Below are 18,957 nucleotides of genomic sequence, written 5' to 3' on the forward strand. Positions count from 1 at the left end.
TTGAAAGATATTTTGCTAACAGCTTAGCATTTGGGCAGATCACCTACTGCACCTTTAATTTCACTTTTCTTTCCTGACTTGCAAGTTCATTAAGTGCCATCTAAGGTCTGGGGGTAATTTTGTTCACTCTGATCAACGCTGATAAAAATCGACTGGGTTTGAATTCAGATAAACGTCTCGAAAAATGCTGATGATAAAAGTGAGCGAAAAGTGTCCCGTTGTGTACGAGCCCTAAGCAGTTGCTGATGAGAGATGACTGTGACATGCCATGAAAGCAGTGGAGCTTTTATTATGTCAACCGCCTCAGATTCTTCTGGTTTAATCACGTGAGGGAAGAAACAGCGTTGTTTTTATTCATTCATTCTCTTTTCGGCTTAGTCCCTTTATTAATCTGGGGCCAACTTATCCAGCATATGATTTACACAGAGGATGCCCTTCCAGCTGCAACCCATCACTGGGAAACATCCATGCACACTCACACATATACACTACAGACAATTTAGCTTACCCAATTCAGCTATACTGCATGTGTTTGGACTGTTGGGGAAACCGGAGCATCTGGAGGAAACCCACGCAGGTGCGCAAACTCCACACAGAAATGCCAACTGACCCAGCCGAGGCTCGAACCAGCGACCTTCTTGCTGTGAGGTGATCGTGCTATCCACTGCGCCACCGTGCTGCCCATCACCGTCGATTTATCATACTAAAAATACATTTTAGGGTTCTGTTATAATCTAGCTCTGTGCAGTGTAGTAAATTAAATTCAAGTGTCTAAGGTTTCAATGTTTTTTTTTTTATTAAAAAAAACCTGAAATCAAGAGTGTATGACATCATATGGCGAACACACACACAATTTTTATATGCAAAAATAAGTTTTCTAAAGGCAATACCTAGATTTAATACTTTTCTTGCTCAAATTGCACTCAATATTGAATCTCTTAAGCTTATTATTATTAATAATAATAATAATAATAATAGGGGCGGGCGAGGCAGTGGCGCAGTAGGTAGTGCTGTCGCCTCACAGCAAGAAGGTCGCTGGTTCGAACCTCGGCTCAGTTGGCGTTTCTGTGTGGAGTTTGCATGTTCTCCCTGCCTTCGCGTGGGTTTCCTCCGGGTGCTCCGGTTTCCCCCACAGTCCAAAGACATGCGGTACAGGTGTATTGGGTAGGCTAAATTGGCCAGTGTGTGTGTGAATGTGTGTGTGTGTGGCATCCGCTGCTTAAAAACTTGCTGGATAAGTTGGCGGTTCATTCCTCTGTGGCAACCCAGGATTAATAAAGGGACTAAGCCGACAAGAAAATGAATGAATAATAATGTCTTATGATAATCTTTTTTCTTAATGATTGAGGCTTTGTAAAGCTTTTTTTCTTTCTTTTCTTCTTTCCTAATGTTTTTGATAATGTACTATCACTTAAATGAAGTGATGTTATTTTTTCTTGTATTCAATTTAGAAAAATAAAAGAATAAAATCATTTTAAGGTTCTTCGAAACATTTGGGATAATGTAGGTGCATTAGTCAGCAAAATATATAACACTAATCTAGAGGTTTTGGGATATTTAAATGAAGACATCTTACCTTAAACAGGCGCCTCGTGGTCCCTCTAGTGCTGGAGTGGTGTGGTGCGCAGAGGAGTGGCCGCGTGGTTTGTGCCCATTTTAAGTCAACGCCTGTCATCTGGCCGGAATGCGCTCCTCACACACACACTCCGGCTCTCAGCTCTGCTAAACCTATCTCTTATCTTCTGCATTAACATTCCTCCAGACCGAGCACATTAAAGCTGCTTTCGACAACACCGGTGAGTAGACAATGTTTTAATTTATAGACAGTAAGAAAATATTTCAAACATTGTTTTAGTAGGCTATCTGAAGGTCTAAGTTGGAGATATGTAAATAACATAAACAATAACATGTCTCCATGAGTTCACTGGGGCACAGATCTGGAAAGTGGGTCTCAGATTTTTTCTATCATTTAAAGAAAATTTTGTTATGTTTTTTTTAAATAGAAAAACTGTAGTAAGCATGTTTTTTTCTTTGCGAACTGACTTCCATTTGTGTAACCTCAGTTTTTACAATAGTAACCTTGGTAAAAACTATAGTTGAATTTGAAAAAAACTCGTTAATTTGTGGCTACCATGGTCTACTATATTAGCCTCAAATTAGCCATGGTTTTGCAACACTAATCTGTATCATGGTAATACTGCAGTAATACAAACAGAAGTAAATACGTAAAAAACAAGGTTACAACAATTGTACTTAAAAAAAAAACGGTAAATTTTCGTAAGGGTCGTTATATTTTCACGCCACTACGTTATTTACATTGACGCGTTTACACCTACACTGACGGCTGTACTGCAGTAAGAAAAACATTATAAAGTTATTATTTAATTAATAAAATATTAAAACGTTTGCTATCATAGTTTAAAACATACACTCTTAATAAAGACTACACCTTTGAATCATAACAAAACTCTTCTGTTTTGCTTTGTTTATGATTGTGGCCGTCCTAGCAAACTCTCTGGCCATTTCCCAAACAGCTTGACCGCCTCAGAATGTCCAACACAACATCCGCGCTGCCCTCCAGTGTTCCAGCTGTCAGCTTGGATCCAAACGCCACACTATGCCAGGATTGGGAACAGTCTCATCACCTGCTGTTCCACCTGGCCAACCTGAGTCTCGGGCTGGGTTTCCTCATTCCCACCACATTAGCGCTTCATATGATCTTCCTCAGGCTGCTGCTGATGACAGGTACACAGCGCCATCTATTGGTGCTCTACGGGATGGTGATCCGCTTGTGTTTATAGGGTATATATAAATTTGAAGTCAGAATTATTAGCCCCTCTGAATTTTTAGACCGCTTGTTTATTTTTTCCCCAATTTCTGTTTAACGGAGAGATTTTTTCAACACATTTCTAAACATAATAGTTTTAATAACTCATCTCTATTAACTGATTTATTTTATCTTTGCCATGATGACTGTAAATAATATTTTACTAGATATTTTTCAAGACACTTCGATACAGCTTAATGTGACATTTAAAGGCTTAACTGGGTTAATTAGGTTACCTAGGCAGGTTAGGGTTATTAGGTAAGTTATTGTATAACAGTAGTTTGTTCTATAGATTATCGAGAAAAAATATAGCTTAAAGGGGCTAATAATTTTGTCCCTAAAATTGTGTTTAAAAAATTAAAAACTGCTTTTATTCTAGCCGAAATAAAACAAATAAGACTTTCTCCAGAAGAAAAAATATTATCAGACTTACTGTGAAAATTTCCTTGGTCTGTTAAACATCATTTGGAAAATATTTAAAAAAGAAGAAAAAATTTGAAGGGGGCTAATAATTCTATATATATATATATATATATATATATATATATATATATATATATATATATATATATATATATATATATATATATATATATATATATATATATATTATTATTATTATTATTATTTATTTATTTATTTTTTACCAATGCTTGAACAGTAACAGAAAAGGCATCAATACTTTTTAGATTTACACAAAAGACTGAGATAATCAAATTGCATACATTCACAATCTTTCCATTCTCGTTAATGATACAACATATATAAATAAAGAAAATAACAAAAATTAACAAAAAGTTAATGCTAAAGAAACTTAAGTAGCAGGGGAGTAAAATTTCTTAAAATATGAAACCAAAATCATCCAATGATGAATATAAATATCTTGCTTTTTGCCTATTCATCTCTCTTAATGTCTTCAAATACATCACAAATTCTTCTTTGAACACCACTAGTTTTGGGGAAATTAAAAAAAATTAAATTTATGAATATGGAATTTTAAAAATAACATCAAAGTATTCATCTTAAATGCAAACTTATCTTAAGTGCAATTACTGTGTCGTTACATTGTAATTACATTGCCATTAGATTATAATTACATCCAAGATAATATTTATAAACATGTTTCTTTGTATATTTCAAGTACAGTATTGTGTATTTATATGTAAATATACACAGTAGACATGAAACTACAAACTTTTATCTTGTGTGCGTTGTTACATTGTAATTACTTAATGCCATAAAATTGTAGTTACAGCAAAGATAATATTCATAAAAGCAAATGTTTCATTGTATTTTGCATGTACAATTTGGATGTAATATTTGGTTATTTATAATTGTATATGTAAATATACACAGTACATATGTAATTACAAACTTCATCATTAAATTCTGATTACACCCAGGATAATATTTATAAACCTAAAATGTTTCTTATACAGTATTTGTGTATTTATAAGTAAATATACGCAGTACATATGTAATTACAAAGTTTTTTGGGGATGTAATTACTTTATCATTACATTACGATTGCTATGTATTAACATTGCAAATGCATTATATATAATTGCATGATATTGTAAATGTGTTTTTGTGTAATTCATCTACAGTGTTTGTAAATTGTAATTATACACATACATACAGTGCACATGTAATATGTAATTCTAAACTTATCTTGTATGTAATTACTATGTCGTTACATTGTAATTACTATGTCGTTGCATTGTAGTTACATCCAATATAATATTAATAAGTGTAAATATTTCTTTTTATGTTGCATGTACAGTATTTGGATAGTTTTATATGTAAATATACACAGTGCACATGTAATTACAAACTTTTATCTTATTATCAAACTTTTATCATATTATTGTGTCGTTACGCTGTAATTAATATGTCGTTACAATGCTTTTACATTGTACTTAAATCCAAGATAATATATAATCATGTTTCTTTGTATATTTCAAGTAAAGTATTTGTACAGTATTTTGCTATTGCATTGTAATTACACCCAATTTAATATTTAAAATCCTAAAATGTTTCATGTTCAGTATTTCTGTATTTATACGTAAATATACGCAGTATATATGTAATTATAAAGTTTTTTTTTTTGATGTAAATGATGTTAATTGGATCTAATGTTACCTTACAGTTGCTATGCAATAACATTGTTACAACTTTGTAATTACATATATGATGGAATTATATTGATGGTATTTTCTTATTATGTACATTATGTTTTATAATGTGTACTGAAGAGTACAATTGCAATAAAAAAATTAATTACTACAGATTTATAGAAATGTCTAAAACTAGAGATTTTTGTAGTTTTCGAAAATCGTGATTTTACATTGAGTATTGAATAGGGGTGTCACGATTTCGATTTTTAATCGAAATTGATCGAAATGTATGCTCAATTTCGATTATCGAATCAAAAAATAGAATCGTCGATGCTGCCATGCCCCCATGTCACATCAGCTTGGCTTGCCAAGCGGGAAAAAAACAGGCTTGTTGAAGTGCTTGTTAAACGGCAGACGCAGGAGACCCGTCGACAGAGCTTAAACCCTCTCCTCTTTCAATGAAGTCGCCGGTGTGTAAGCATTTTGGATTTCCAGTGAGTTATGTTGACAACGTTCGTGTAGTCGACAAAAAAACACAGTTTTGCAAGCTCTGCTATGTACGTATTACGTACGGTTCGTCCGATAGACAACACCGGCATCGCGATCCTCCGCCCTCCCCCGTTGCAAATTTGCTCGCGAAAAGTGCACACTCAGGCCTTGTTTACACTGTCTTTGTTTTTAAATGGCATTTTAGAACGACAACGATTTGACATCCACAGTGACGTTTGGCATTTCTGAGCAGCCCTCCTTCCTCTCTACCTCTAAAAATGCACATCATGTGACAACACAGACACAGACGCACACACAGCCATGCGCTCGAGACAGCAGGTCCAGGCAGTCAGAGGACTGCTTCAATCTTTCACTCACTTGTACTTAGTCATTTTAGCGAACACCTCAGATACTGTTGGCTGGTTCCTGTTGGTTGTGCGTCTTTTTTACCGACGCCATTATAACGACACAGATTAATGCCTATTCACGAGTCCCGCAGAAAAAAGTGATTGACAGGTGGTAATTATGTGTGTATCTTGCCTTTATTCATTTACTGTATTACTTGTTTATGGGTAAAACAAAGACCATGCAGGTCAGGTAGTTTAAACGGTAGGCTACAAATAATTAATTAATTAATTATTCATAATTGAAAATTGAATCGAATCGTGCCTTTAGAATCGAAAATGTAATCGAATCGAGGATTTGGAGGATCGTGACACCCTTAGTATTGAAGATTTCAATTGCAAAAAATGTTGAAATATAAGACTTTTTAGAGAGGGTGGCAATTTTTATAATCAAGAGACATTGTACTATATTCCAACTAAATTATCTGCATTGAATAATTTTTACAGTGATGAAAGGAATCATCTTTAAGTCTTTCTGAATGGAATTTGTACAAAATCTATATTAAAATCAAAAAGAAACACGAGTTACATTTTTGATGTTTACTACAAGTGAATGATTTGAAAGAGAAGCTGACTTAAACTTGCTCAGACATTGAATTTTGGTAACCTGACAACCTAAATTTAATATTAACGTCTGTGTGCCTGCTGGAATCCCTTTAAGCTGCTTTGACACAATTTATGTTAAAAAAAGAAAGAAAGTGCTACATAAATAAAGAGGAATTGATAAGTCGCATTAAAATGTGTTTCTTTATTGTCTTTCAGGCTGCTCTTTGTTCATAGCGTGGGCTACGTTATATAGATGCACACTGGATGTTATGGTGTGGAATGTGGTTTTCCTTCTAGTGAACTTCATGCATTTCTTCTTCCTGCTTTATAAACGCAGACCGGTGAGTACAATCAGATACAGGTCAAAGTCAAACGCTATGATTTATCTTGAGAGAAGAGAGTTTTCGTTCTGATTTTCTCATTGCTGATGTCTTTAGTTGTAGTTTCTGTACAGGCTAGTTGTAAATATTGTAATTTTGAATTTAACTCAGAATTCAATGTACGTTTCTCCTGTTTAATTCCAGATTAAGATTGACAGGGAGCTCAAGTCAGTGTACAAGCGCATGTTCGAGCCCCTGCATGTGCGAGAGGCTCTGTTTCAGAGACTCACTGGCCAGTTTTGCACTATCCAGACATTAAAGAAAGGCCAGGTTTATGCAGCAGAAGACAAAACCTCTGTTGACGAGCGCCTCAGCATTCTTCTCAAAGGAAAGTAGGTGCTTTGCGTCACTAAAGTGCATGTGTTTTGGATGTTTAATTACAACTAGGGTATTTTAAGGATCTGACAACCAATGGCAGCTCCAGGTTTTTTGTTGCATGTGCTGGGGGAGGGCTTAGGGGGGTGCCAAAAAATAGGTAAAATAATGGTCCATTAGTTAATGCATTTATTTACTAACATGAACTAAGCATGAACAATCTTGTACAGAATGTATTAATAGTAGTTCAATATTTACTAATGTATTATTAAATGAAAAGCTGTGTGTGTTAAGTTAGGGATAAAGTACATCCAGGAGGTTGTTATCGCTGGAATAAAGCCGATGGGCTTATCTTGAGTGAAGCACTGTTGTATAATGCCTCATTCACACTAGCTGCGACTTTCTATCTGTGTTGCTCTGGGTGGTGACCTGCTCCAAACGCAGGTCTGTGTAGGTCTATACAGCATGGAGAATACAACCGGGCTCTCCAGGAGTTAAGAGAGGATCACACGAGCTCTACCGGTGCTCCTATTGGCTGTCGCCCAAGAAAGTTGCTCTTCATTTGCTTAAAGTGTGTCGCTTGTAGTGTGAGTCGCTCGTAATGTGAATGAGGCTTAAGGCTGAAGGCCTGTATTCAACCCAGGCTCATTATGATTATGTAATCCTATATACATTAATGGAGAAAGCAAAATGCATCCCAGGAGGTGCGTATGTTTTGCCATTGTTGTTTTCACTAATCCACCAGAGACTGCTGTTTGCGCTTTTTGAGATCTCAAAGTTCTCGCGCAAGTGCCATTCCTGCCTAATGTTCTCATATAAATCTATCAGAGGCCACCGTTGACTGACTGACTGACTGACTGACTGACTGACCAATCACCCGATCACCCCACCCACCCCTTCCCTAAACCCAACCAATAGTGTTTTCAAAAACATCAATTGACCAGCGCCCACCCCCTTCCCTAAACATAGCTGCAGTGTTTTCAAAAGCAATCCAGAAAAAGAAAAGCCCTTACAGCAGCCTAGTTTTACCACGTCTTCAGATTTTACCACAGTCACACCCTGTTATTTACTTGTTTAATTTTTTTGGCTTTTGTTTATGTCTTACCTGCTTACCAGACAAATTGGTTAGTGTCCATACGGAGGAAAGCAGTCAGCTTGTAAGCGAGAAAATGAACAGCATTATGCCGTCCCATAGTGTTCATTTTAAAGATGAAATGCAGCCCTACGTACTTCTGTCTACATAGTTTGTAATCTCCAGAAACGTATATAGGGCTACGTTTTCAGAATGAGCCTATGTTGGCTTTTTAACTTGCGCATTTTTTAGTCGCAAGATGGCGCCGAACAGTCAAAAACTGACAGACAAGCAGATACAGATATGTATGTATGTGCCTGTGTTATTTAGCGGTTGTTTTGCTGGAATAACATACCTTGGAATGTCTTGACAGACCAATCAGAAATCCAGACAGCCGTGTTATAATGTCAGTTTTTTATATTAAAATTTTAATTATTTATTATGCATTTACTATCATGAACTAAGTACTTAACAAACAATAAACAATTTTACTTGAACACCAAAACAATAATGGCAGACTGCATGCATGTAGTTTCTCTGTACTGGTTTGTTATCCATAATAGAGCGTTTGAAATAATGTTGACAGATCTGTGTGATCAGGATTATTTTTATGTAAATGGTGCTGACAATAATAAAAGATACTTTCAATTTGTTTGTGTATTTGTGACATATTTTATTCATTTGACACAGGATGAAGGTATCGTATCGGGGTCATTTCTTGCATAACATTTACACCAATGCCTTCATCGACTCTCCAGAATTCAGGTCAACTCAGATGAACAGGGGTGAACGCTTTCAGGTAATGGGTTTAAAGGTTTTGTATTAAAATTATTATGCATTGGATACTTTTAATCACATTAAGTGCCTGTACTTGCTACAGAATTAAGTATGTGCTTCATTCCAAATAGGATAAGTCAGCATGAAATCTGTAAATCAAAAAAAGAAGTGAATATGAAAAGTGAATTTTTTTGCATTTAACAATAGTATGGATTCCCTACACACAAATAAAAAAGAAATACATATTCCAGAAATGTCTGATAATTTAATAGAAAGAGTATACAAATATATGAGTTATCTGTCACGTAAAATATAGGTGACGATCGCTGCTGAGGAGAACTGCAAGCTGTTGTGCTGGTCCAGAGAACGTCTGACTTATTTCCTGGAGTCAGAGTCTTTTCTGAATGAGGTCTTCAGGTATCTCATTGGCAAAGACATCACCAACAAGCTTTACTCCCTCAACGATCCAACCCTCAGTGACAAGGTTAGAAAATATTTATTCATTACTAATATCTAACAACTGATTTCTTTTATCTTTGCCATGATAACTGTAAATAATATTTTACTAGATATTTTTCAAGATACTAGTATTCAGCTTAAAGGGTCATGACACCCCCCACTTTCGTTTCAAGTCTACCTCAGAATTTTTTCAAAAGATACATGATAACGGGCGTGGAGCTCCTCAAGCAAAGGGCAGGAGTGGGCGTGGCCAGCAGGGGAGAAGGAGGGGAGCGAACAACTGTTGTCAGTCGGCTTACAAAATGAGACACAACCCGTGAGCAGACGTTTGATTTTATAGTTTACAAAGTTAAAATGCAAAGAAATAAACAGTAATGTAATGCCCTGCTACTTTTGTTATTCATTATTTCATATACAGATAACCACTATTTATATCATTATAAAGATAATTGTGTTCATATAAACACTATAATTGAGGACTTTTCCCTCAATCCCCGGGTCTGAATGCAGACTCAGTGCAGCAGGTCTCTTGCCCTGTCTATTTTAACCATTAGCCCTGTTGGTATTCTAGAGGATTAAGGCAAACACAGCAGCACGACGATGTGTCTAAATGTGAACGAACTCCTGATAAAAGACAACATCCGCCATTCTCCAATTCTTGTACTGCTCTCCTGACAAAAATGCTTGCTGCACACAAAATGCTTTGCTGTATTGGCCCTGGAAAAAAACATGCAACAAACCCCGTGGATCATGGAAACAAACACATACGACCCTTCATGAACAGCTAAATACTGTGTGCCCTGGGTCCGTGTCTCACAGCTTGGCACTGGCAGGTCTGCCTTGTCTTCGGAAAGCACATGCTGTCATGAATAATGAAGAAGCCGGCTCTTCTCATTGGATGAGAAAACTCTGCTATGAATAATAATGAGAAAGTGACGCGTCATCTTTGCACTTGCAGTTTTGCACTTCGTCGCTGATTTTGATCTCGTCCCAAAAATAATTTTAAACCTGGAAGCTGAAATTAGCTGAAAACAAAAGCTGACAGGTGCTAATATTGTCTTAACTCATGCTCAACACACACAAATCTGTTAAAATCTTTAAAAAAGTACTCAAGGGATTAGTGAACCTTTAAAGTGACATTTAAAGTCTTAATTAGGTTAGGCAAAATAGTGTAATTTGGCAAATCATTGTATTGTAAAAAAACATTGCTTAACAAGGCGAATAATATTGACCCTAAAATGTTTTTTAGAAAATGTAAACTGCTTTCATTCTAGCCAAAATAAAACAAATCAGACTTTCTCCAGAAGGAAAAATATTATAGGAAATACTGTGAAAAAATCCCTGCTCTGTCAAACATCATTTGGGAAATATTTGAAGAAGAAAAACAAATCACTTGAGTGTTAGTAATTATTACATTGATCAGTTTGCTTGCCTTGTACGTTGGATTCGGGACACTGAGTGGACTGTGGTTTGAGGACACTCAGGTCTGTAAAATCTCCAGAAACTGTACCAAAATGTTGTGTATCTTTAAGAACTAGATCATGTCCCCATATAAATTAGTGGTTGACCATTTTGATGACTAAAAAAAGGAAAATAGTAGTAATTAAATATGATATATTGTTTGCTGATGATGTGTTTATAACATTATTGGTTTTTACATCATACTTGATGTGGTAGTACTTATAACAACCTTGGCGCATTGGGGATACGTGCCCAGGGCTACATATTTGGGAAACCACAAAAATACGTGCTCTGGTATACATCCAGCTGCATTTTGTGTGTAAAATGAACACTATTTGAGGATGCTCTGGTCTGTAAAATTTAGAAAAAATTTACCAAAATGTTGCTTATCATTTAGAGCTAGAACATGTTCCCATATAAATTGGTCATTGACCATTTTGATGACTAAAAATGAAAAATATTCATTAAATATGATATATTGTTTGCTGATGATTTGTTTATAACATTAGTAGTTTTTACAACTTATTTGATGTGGTAGTGATTATAACAACCTAGGCTCATTAGAGGTATGTGCCCAGGGCTATATATTTGGGAAACCACAAAAATACGTGCTCTGGTATACATCCGGCTGCATTTTGTGTGTTAAACGAACGCTATAAATCAGTCATTCTTACATCACTGACAACTTCTATTCCTTTTTGGTCTATCATTGACCGCTTTCATCCATATAGAAGACTTTTCCGGCAAGATCAACGCCGGATTTGAGACGCAAAGTGGACCATGGTTTGTGAACACTCCAGATCTGTAAAATCTCCAGAAACTGTACCAAACTGTAATGCACCTTTAAGAGCTAGAACATGTCCCCGTATAAATTGGTGGTTGACCATTTTGATGACTAAAAAAACGGAAAATAGTCACCCGACTGCATTTCGTGCTTTTTCACATCGCTGACAGCTTCTATTCTTTATCACTCTACCCTTGACCACTTACCTCCATATGAACGGCTTTTCCAGTGAGATCAGTTTGCTCTGTAGCTCACCTTGTATGGTGTTGTACCTGGGACACAGAGCAGACTAGGGCTCGAATCCAGTGAGGAACAATTTTAGAGGCAAGTTGTTTTTAAAAACACTATGTGTGGGTGTTTGGGCCAGTCAGTAGGCAAGTTGATATATGCTTGTGATATATGTGTGAGAAGGACGTGAAAATGGCATGTATGAAGAGCAAACATGGTCCAGTAGCTTATTTGAGATTGTTAAAAATGCCCTCTAGTGGACGTTGCCTTGTTCATGTACTTCATGGTTCCTTAAAATGTAGCCCTGGGCACGTATCTCCAATGAGCCTTGGTTAAGACCCTCTAATAAGTGTTGATGATTGATCTGCAGGCTGTAAAGAAAATGGACCGCCAGCCGAGTCTGTGTTCCCAGCTGTCTATGATGCAGATGAGGAACAGCATGGCGAGCACCAGTGACACTGACGACGTGCTCAATCAGATCCTGAGAGGTGGATCAACTGGCTCATCACTTCGTAAGTATATTCACCTTGCCTTGAGCCACTGTCTGCAACTAATCTGCCAATGCTAAGCTGCGTTTCAAGCACTAACCTCAGTTTACCCAGTTGGCCTGATATTACACCCTTCATGCCCACAAATGCTGGTATAAACTAGGACACATGAGTTGGCTCCACCATTCGTTGTCTTTCCTAAGCTTTATTTAATGCATTCTCCACTTTAAACTCCATCTGTTCCAGTGCAAGTAGACACTAATAGACACTAAGTTTGTGATTTTGCACAACACACTAGTGTGATTTCAAAACTATTAATACGGAGTGTCAGCGTATCCCTGATGTTGTCTCCTCCTGTTCCTCCTCTAGCTGTGACCTCAGATCGGGCCTGATGGGGTGTAAGATAGTTTTCTTTTTCCTCACTGTCTTTCTATTTCTCAACCCCAAAAAAGTAGATTAACTCCCTTCTAGTCCTCAGAAGAAGTGACTTCTGTTAACCAGACCTGCTATGACGTTAACCTTTAACATACCAGAATTGCATTTGGTTGAGTTTTCCCATAACATCATGCCATGAAGCATATTGTCATACAAGTTTCACCGTGTCTGTATATAACAAGCACTACACAGTATATGTATTTTACATCTGTATTTTGTTTCTCTTTGCACTCCCAATTTAAATCAGCACTTCATTCAATTTGTTTCCTAACTAATTTCCTAATTTTCCTAGCTGAAAATCAAGCTGTAGAATGGCCCAGCCAATAACCTGACTTGAAAACAATAGAACATACTAAATGAAGCTCAGATTTGATAGATGAGAGCCACAGAACCATCAAGACTTTTACACTTTTAAAACTCACACCCGAGCAATGCATGTGACTTCATTCTCCTAATAAGAAGCGTATTTAAGGCTGCCATCACCAAAAAAGACTTTCATATCCTCCTGAGACCAAAATAATAATAATAATTCTGTGATTTCTTACATCCTTTGGGTTAAAGATTTTTACAATTTAGAGTTTTCACATTTTGTTTTGTTTTTAATTTTACTGCATGTCCACTTTAGTGGACCACAGGACTATTTTAGTTCGAAATGACCACCACTCAGACAGCAAAACTGTACGGGATATGGCTGTAAAGGGATATTACAGTTTTTCTTGATTGCTTTGATGCAGCCGTCGACTGAAACTTTACATTTTCAAAACAGTTAACACACAGGCCTAAACAGCAGCACTCATGGTCAAAATGACACATTTTGCTTGCAAAACACACATTCCGTGTCAAAACATTTAAAATATGCAACAAAAGCTAGTTTTACCTTCAAACAACACAACTTGCAAACAAGTATATGAGCTCTTTCAATTAATCATTAGACAATGGACAACAAAATACACAACCCACTGTGAATCAGTGCACCATTGCTTGCCATTGTAGCCTATTGCTAATGCCGTTTGTTGTCTTTCTATTTGGGCTGTCAAATTTGCCATTTTGCAAAGAATTAAACCAAGAGTAAGAAATGCTTTGATTAAATTTATATTGAATTTATGACATTTTTTAAACTGTGGCTAAAAAAAATTCAATACTGTAAAAAAAATCTGAAAAATGTAATAAAATACTGTAAATATTAGAGAAAACACATTTAAACCAATATACAGTCAAATCTATTGGGAGTATAGGGAGTATAGTCACTATTGAGCTCCTCCATCCATGCTGGTACAGAACAACACAGACCTTCCACCATTTTAAGGTTTGCAGACTGATTGCTAATTGCAGATTTGTGTGAAGGAGTGTCAAACCGGTGCTTCAGTGATTTCATACTGATGTTGGTAGTTTTTAATAGTTAGGAATAGATGGATTCTGTTTGGATACCAAAACTAAAACAATGGAGTTTGGACTGCTTGAATAATATCTGTGTTAACTGTTTTGAAAAATGGTTGGGAAAATCTGTCAACCCAATGAGAAAGAGTTTACACATTTGCAAGACCGGTCTTCTGCTCTGCTGGGATAGTGATAATGAAAATGAAGCGGAACCTAGTTTAGTTAACCAGGTCAAAGTTAACAAGAAAAACTGTAATACAATATCATAGATATATACACTAAATATCGCATATTTGTACAGTGCTACCAGGACATATGTCATTCAACCGCACTAGTCAAGATAGTGTTATTACGTGTAGATGCAGGACTTAAGCGCTGTCTACGGGTGTAGTAACAAGCAAACAAAGAAAACAAAACAAAAAGGCAGAACATTACATAGGTAAGATTAAGTTTTTTACATTTTTGTATGTTCTGAACTTTTGTGCTAAACAGGTAACGTTATTGATGATAATACAGTCTCTTACTGCATTCACCATAAGGCAAAGCAGCACCAACTCGCACTAAATACTCGGCTTATGCTAGTTTTGTTGAATAAAATCAGCAAACAATGCAAAAGAAATATGACAACGAGATGCTGCGCTGCCAGAAAATATTGTCAGCTAGTGAACGAGTCGTTCATAACGGAGATTCATTCACAAACGAATCGCTCCCTTCGTCAGTATGAGAAGTGAAAGCAGGAGAGGAGGTGTGTTTCAGGACACGGATTAGATCAAATTTAACAGGGAGGGTGGATAGTACATTTCCATACACACAAACACAAGCTTTTTGTCAGGAATGCCAGTGCCATCACTGATCCATCAATGTAGAAAAGTGATAAAATCAAAATAAAAAATTGCATGCTAACATCCAGGAAAACTCCCGATCATAAATATATGTGTATATTTCTTTGGCTTTTTATGGCCACATTCCTCCACTGTACCTTGGTCCTGCATTCATTTCAAAGAAGTGCTACCATGTTCCAAAATGGCGGCTCTATTGACGGATTCCTTCCAATAGGGTCAACAACAGGGTAGGCGACATCTAATGTATATATCTATGGTCCAATATTAATGTAACAAAAACAAAAAAAAGCCATTTTTCCTTTTGTATTGAAATTCCTGAAACAGTTTAGTCTGAAAGAGAGCCTGAAAAAACATGACGTGTTCAATACTTATTTTCCCCGCTGTACATGTCAGCATACAAACATGCATGTATATTAGTTGTGAGGAGCAAAACACATTTTGTAATGCATTGAAATATGATGCTAACGGAAAAATTCCTCAAAAGACTTGCATCATATTTGATACTGACAAATTTAAACCATCGTTTTGATAATTTAGTGATCTCAAGTTTGTATAGTTATATACATGTATATATCAAACACGTTACTGGAGGAGCACCAACACTGCATGTTTTGGATGTCTCCTTTGTCTGTAACACCATTACAGGTCTTTCAGTCTCAGCTAATGAGCTGGGCCCGGTTTTTCAAAAGTAATCCACTTGGATTTTGGATGAGGGATTGGATAAAATCTTGAAAAAAAATGTGTGCTTTTATTTACAATCCCAAAGTGAACAACAACAACGAATTAATCAAAAATAAAGAAAAAGTAAGCAAGGCAAAAATATACTATTTACAATATATACAACACTGAAACAAATAAGGACGGGAAAAACAAGAGAGCTGCCAGAAGGGACGCGGGCGGCGCTAAATAAATGAAAAGAACAAAACCCAAACAAAATCTAACTTCCCAGAAGCATCTAGCTAACTAACTATGTGAAAAACAGTATAATTAACACACGAAGATCTTCCGAGTCCTAGCTATCTACTCCATCTATCTATCCAAAAAGTGCAAGGAGTGGCGCTCGCCCCTAACCTAGTGTACTAGACAGCAGAGTAGTCCTATGTGTTGCGAAATGTGTCACGTGACCTTCTTACCTGTCCGCTTCGTCCAAGCCTCGTAAACAACGATAAACTAAGAACAATGTACGAATAACGGACAGATACCGTGCACACAGAACGAGCAACAACAAAATACACAGTTAGACGGGTTATTTCAAAACGCACGCGGTAAATACAAGCAAGCGACAAAACAGCGAAAGAGAAAAATGCAAGCAAGAGAAGGCGAGTGGTCTGGCGCGCGCTTTTAACACGGGTGGTCTTTTCTTATTGGATGTGACGTAAGAGTGACGTAACCGGGGAGGAATGACTGACAGCTGAATGGACCAATGAACGGAACCTGAGAATACATGAGAGCAGATATGGGAGAACAGAGCGAGAGAGAGAGAGAGAGAGAGAGAGAGAGAGAGAGAGAGAGAGAGAGGGAAAAAAAACAGAGAAACAGAGCACAAAAAACACAAATACATAACACTTACATAATCGGATTAGATCATGTAATCCAATTTTGGTTTTGATCCAGATCAAAACTTTAGTTTGGGTTTTTCAGACCTTTTTTTGTATAGGATTTGGATCACTTTGATCCAAAAAACTTTGGATTAAACTGATCCCATCAGAAAGGTGTATTCAGCATGGATTTCATGCCCAAAATGTAATGAAAACTTAAAGTATCAAATAATACTATATTTGGATCATGCAGTCTCTTACAAGATATCCTATTTATTCATAAGGTTTTAATTGTATTAGTACATCTGTCAGGTTACAGTGATTAGGTAGGCTTTAATGTATTCAACCTTTCAGTATAGGCCTACAGCAAAGTAGAAAGAGTTTGGCCTCATAAAATAATGCCCCAAACAGCTGTCAAAATAGACCAAAAACAATACATTTTATTCCGTAACTAATTATATATATATATATATATATATATATATATATATATATATATATATATATATATATATATATATATATATATATATATATATATATACTCATCACAATGGAAAATATTTTTCTTTTCAGATTATTTATAAGTGATGCATGTAATGATTACAGAATAAACAAAAGAAAAATGGCATTGTCTGATTTTTGAAATCACTTTCCACAATTGCAAAAAGAGACTGAAAGGGCAGAAGCACAGCTTCATCTGGCAGAGGAACAACTGACTCTGACTAAACTGCAGCAAACCAAGACCAGACTTGAGATCCGCCTCTTAAAGGCTACGCTCAGACAATCTGGTCTCTCCACATCAGATGAGGAAGTCTGAAGTTATTGTGGAGGTTTTGACAAAGTCTTTTTTTAAATTCAATACATCAATATTTAAACCTGTTATAAATATCCTCAATGTACAGTGTTTGTGTTGTAGATCTCAGATGAGCAAACTGCTGGAAGAGGAGGGGGTGGGTTTTTTCTTGTTTTTAGTTTTTTTGTTAAATGTGTGGGTTTTCATTTCAAATAAAAATAACGTTATGTTGACCCCACACTGGCTATTCTACTTGTTGCTCTTTACATATCTGTAGTTCTATATTGTGATTTCCCATCCTGTTAGAGCACTGGTTATCCAGATTTAGTGATCCTGAAAAGTTCCTATCCAGATCAGATCGATCCAATCTGATGTTGCTTTGAAAAACTGGCTCAAAAAGTAAGCTGGATTACATGATCACGGATCGCAGAAACAGGATTACTAAATAAGGATCAATTTTATCCGATTTAAACCTTTTGAAAAACCGGGCCCTGATGATTGAGCCTGATCTCACGAGAAAACGTTAACATTTTCTGTTTTATCAGTTTAGTGAATAATGCGTGAGTTCAGTCATAGTAAATTGTACGATTTTAAAAATGAGGCGTGACATCCAACCCCACCCCTAAACCCAAACGTCATTGGTGGATGAGCAAATCGTACTAAATGGTACGAATTATACCGTATGAATTCAAACGAAGTAGCCTCTAAATCAAAAAGTTACGAATTGCCATGAGGTTGCGTTGGATGATCTAAATCAGGTGTGTTTAGTTAAGAAGTATGGAAAATGTGCAAAGCTGGTGGTCCTCCAGGAACATGGTTGAGAAACACTGATATTCAATAACCAAAGTTACAGTGGAAATGCAGCTAATAACTAGTTTTTTGACATTTATTGTTTTTCTCTTGCTCCAGAGAAAAATCCTCTGACGAAAACATCCACGACTATGAAGCCAATCGAAGAAGGACTGGAAGATGATGTTTTTGAATCCGAGTCCCCCACCACCTCCCAGAATGTTTCAAAGACCACCAAAAAAGACATTTAAACGTATTTGATCACCTCGCAGTCTTAGCCTTTAGCATTTCACTGCTCATTCGACAGAAACGAATGTGAGATTACACTAGTATAAGTTAAGAGACCCCTTAGGCAGGCAGATTTATCCTTGAAAATATTTTCGGATATCATATGATCGACTGTAGTATTTTCTTGCTTCACATAACAAACAGTTTGATTTTTCCATCATTTCTCTAATGATCAAGTAGAAATATAGCTTATGCTTCCTTGCATGCTCCTGATTTCTCAAGTCCTATTTTCACATGTGATTATGTTCCAGTGTTCTATTATGCGGATTACACCATTTGTGCCTTTGATTTGATCACATAATGTTACTAAGGAATCACTTAGTTTAAGCAATGTGTGTTACATTTGAATTTACTGAATGTCCTATTTAAAGCATTTTGATCTCTTGTAAGTAGTTTATTTTATTCTGTGATTATAAGGATGAGACGTTTGTGTGTTTAAAATCATACAGATACTTGAAATCACTTTTTAAATTAAAGTTTTGCATCATGCTGTCTTCGTGCCAACCTGGGTGTTTTCATAAAAACAAAGAACATTTATGATGCAA

General features: G+C 36.3%; 1 protein-coding gene across 4 annotated transcripts; it reads left to right on the forward strand.

Annotated features, from left to right (window-relative positions):
* Positions 1-1,681: 1,681 nt before the first annotated feature.
* popdc1 (popeye domain cAMP effector 1) lies at positions 1,682-18,957 on the forward strand. 4 transcript variants are annotated; one of them, NM_001001847.2, is made up of 9 exons: positions 1,682-1,796; positions 2,508-2,745; positions 6,600-6,724; positions 6,908-7,095; positions 8,841-8,949; positions 9,244-9,411; positions 12,230-12,371; positions 12,717-12,745; positions 18,245-18,957. In NM_001001847.2, exons 2-8 carry the CDS (start codon positions 2,550-2,552, stop codon positions 12,737-12,739), a joined length of 951 nt encoding a protein of 316 aa, NP_001001847.2. In that variant the 5' UTR covers positions 1,682-1,796; positions 2,508-2,549; the 3' UTR covers positions 12,740-12,745; positions 18,245-18,957. The 4 variants fall into 4 exon arrangements, with proteins under 4 accessions (NP_001001847.2, NP_001244091.1, NP_001244092.1 ...); NM_001257162.1 differs by having other exon boundaries at positions 2,535-2,745; NM_001257163.1 differs by lacking the exon at positions 12,717-12,745.

The sequence above is a fragment of the Danio rerio genome, chromosome 16 (genome assembly GCF_049306965.1).
Source record: "Danio rerio strain Tuebingen ecotype United States chromosome 16, GRCz12tu, whole genome shotgun sequence".
Taxonomy (NCBI): domain Eukaryota; kingdom Metazoa; phylum Chordata; class Actinopteri; order Cypriniformes; family Danionidae; genus Danio; species Danio rerio.

What these genes read in the sequence shown, in the direction of transcription:
- popdc1 (NM_001257163.1), top strand. Translation starts at nt 2,550, where the DNA reads ATGTCCAACACAACATCCGCGCTGCCCTCCAGTGTTCCAGCTGTCAGC. An exon ending in AGCATTCTTCTCAAAGGAAA is followed by an intron (nt 7,096 to 8,840) that starts GTAGGTGCTTTG and finishes CATTTGACACAG; the next exon opens with GATGAAGGTATCGTATCGGG. An exon ending in ACAGGGGTGAACGCTTTCAG is followed by an intron (nt 8,950 to 9,243) that starts GTAATGGGTTTA and finishes CGTAAAATATAG; the next exon opens with GTGACGATCGCTGCTGAGGA.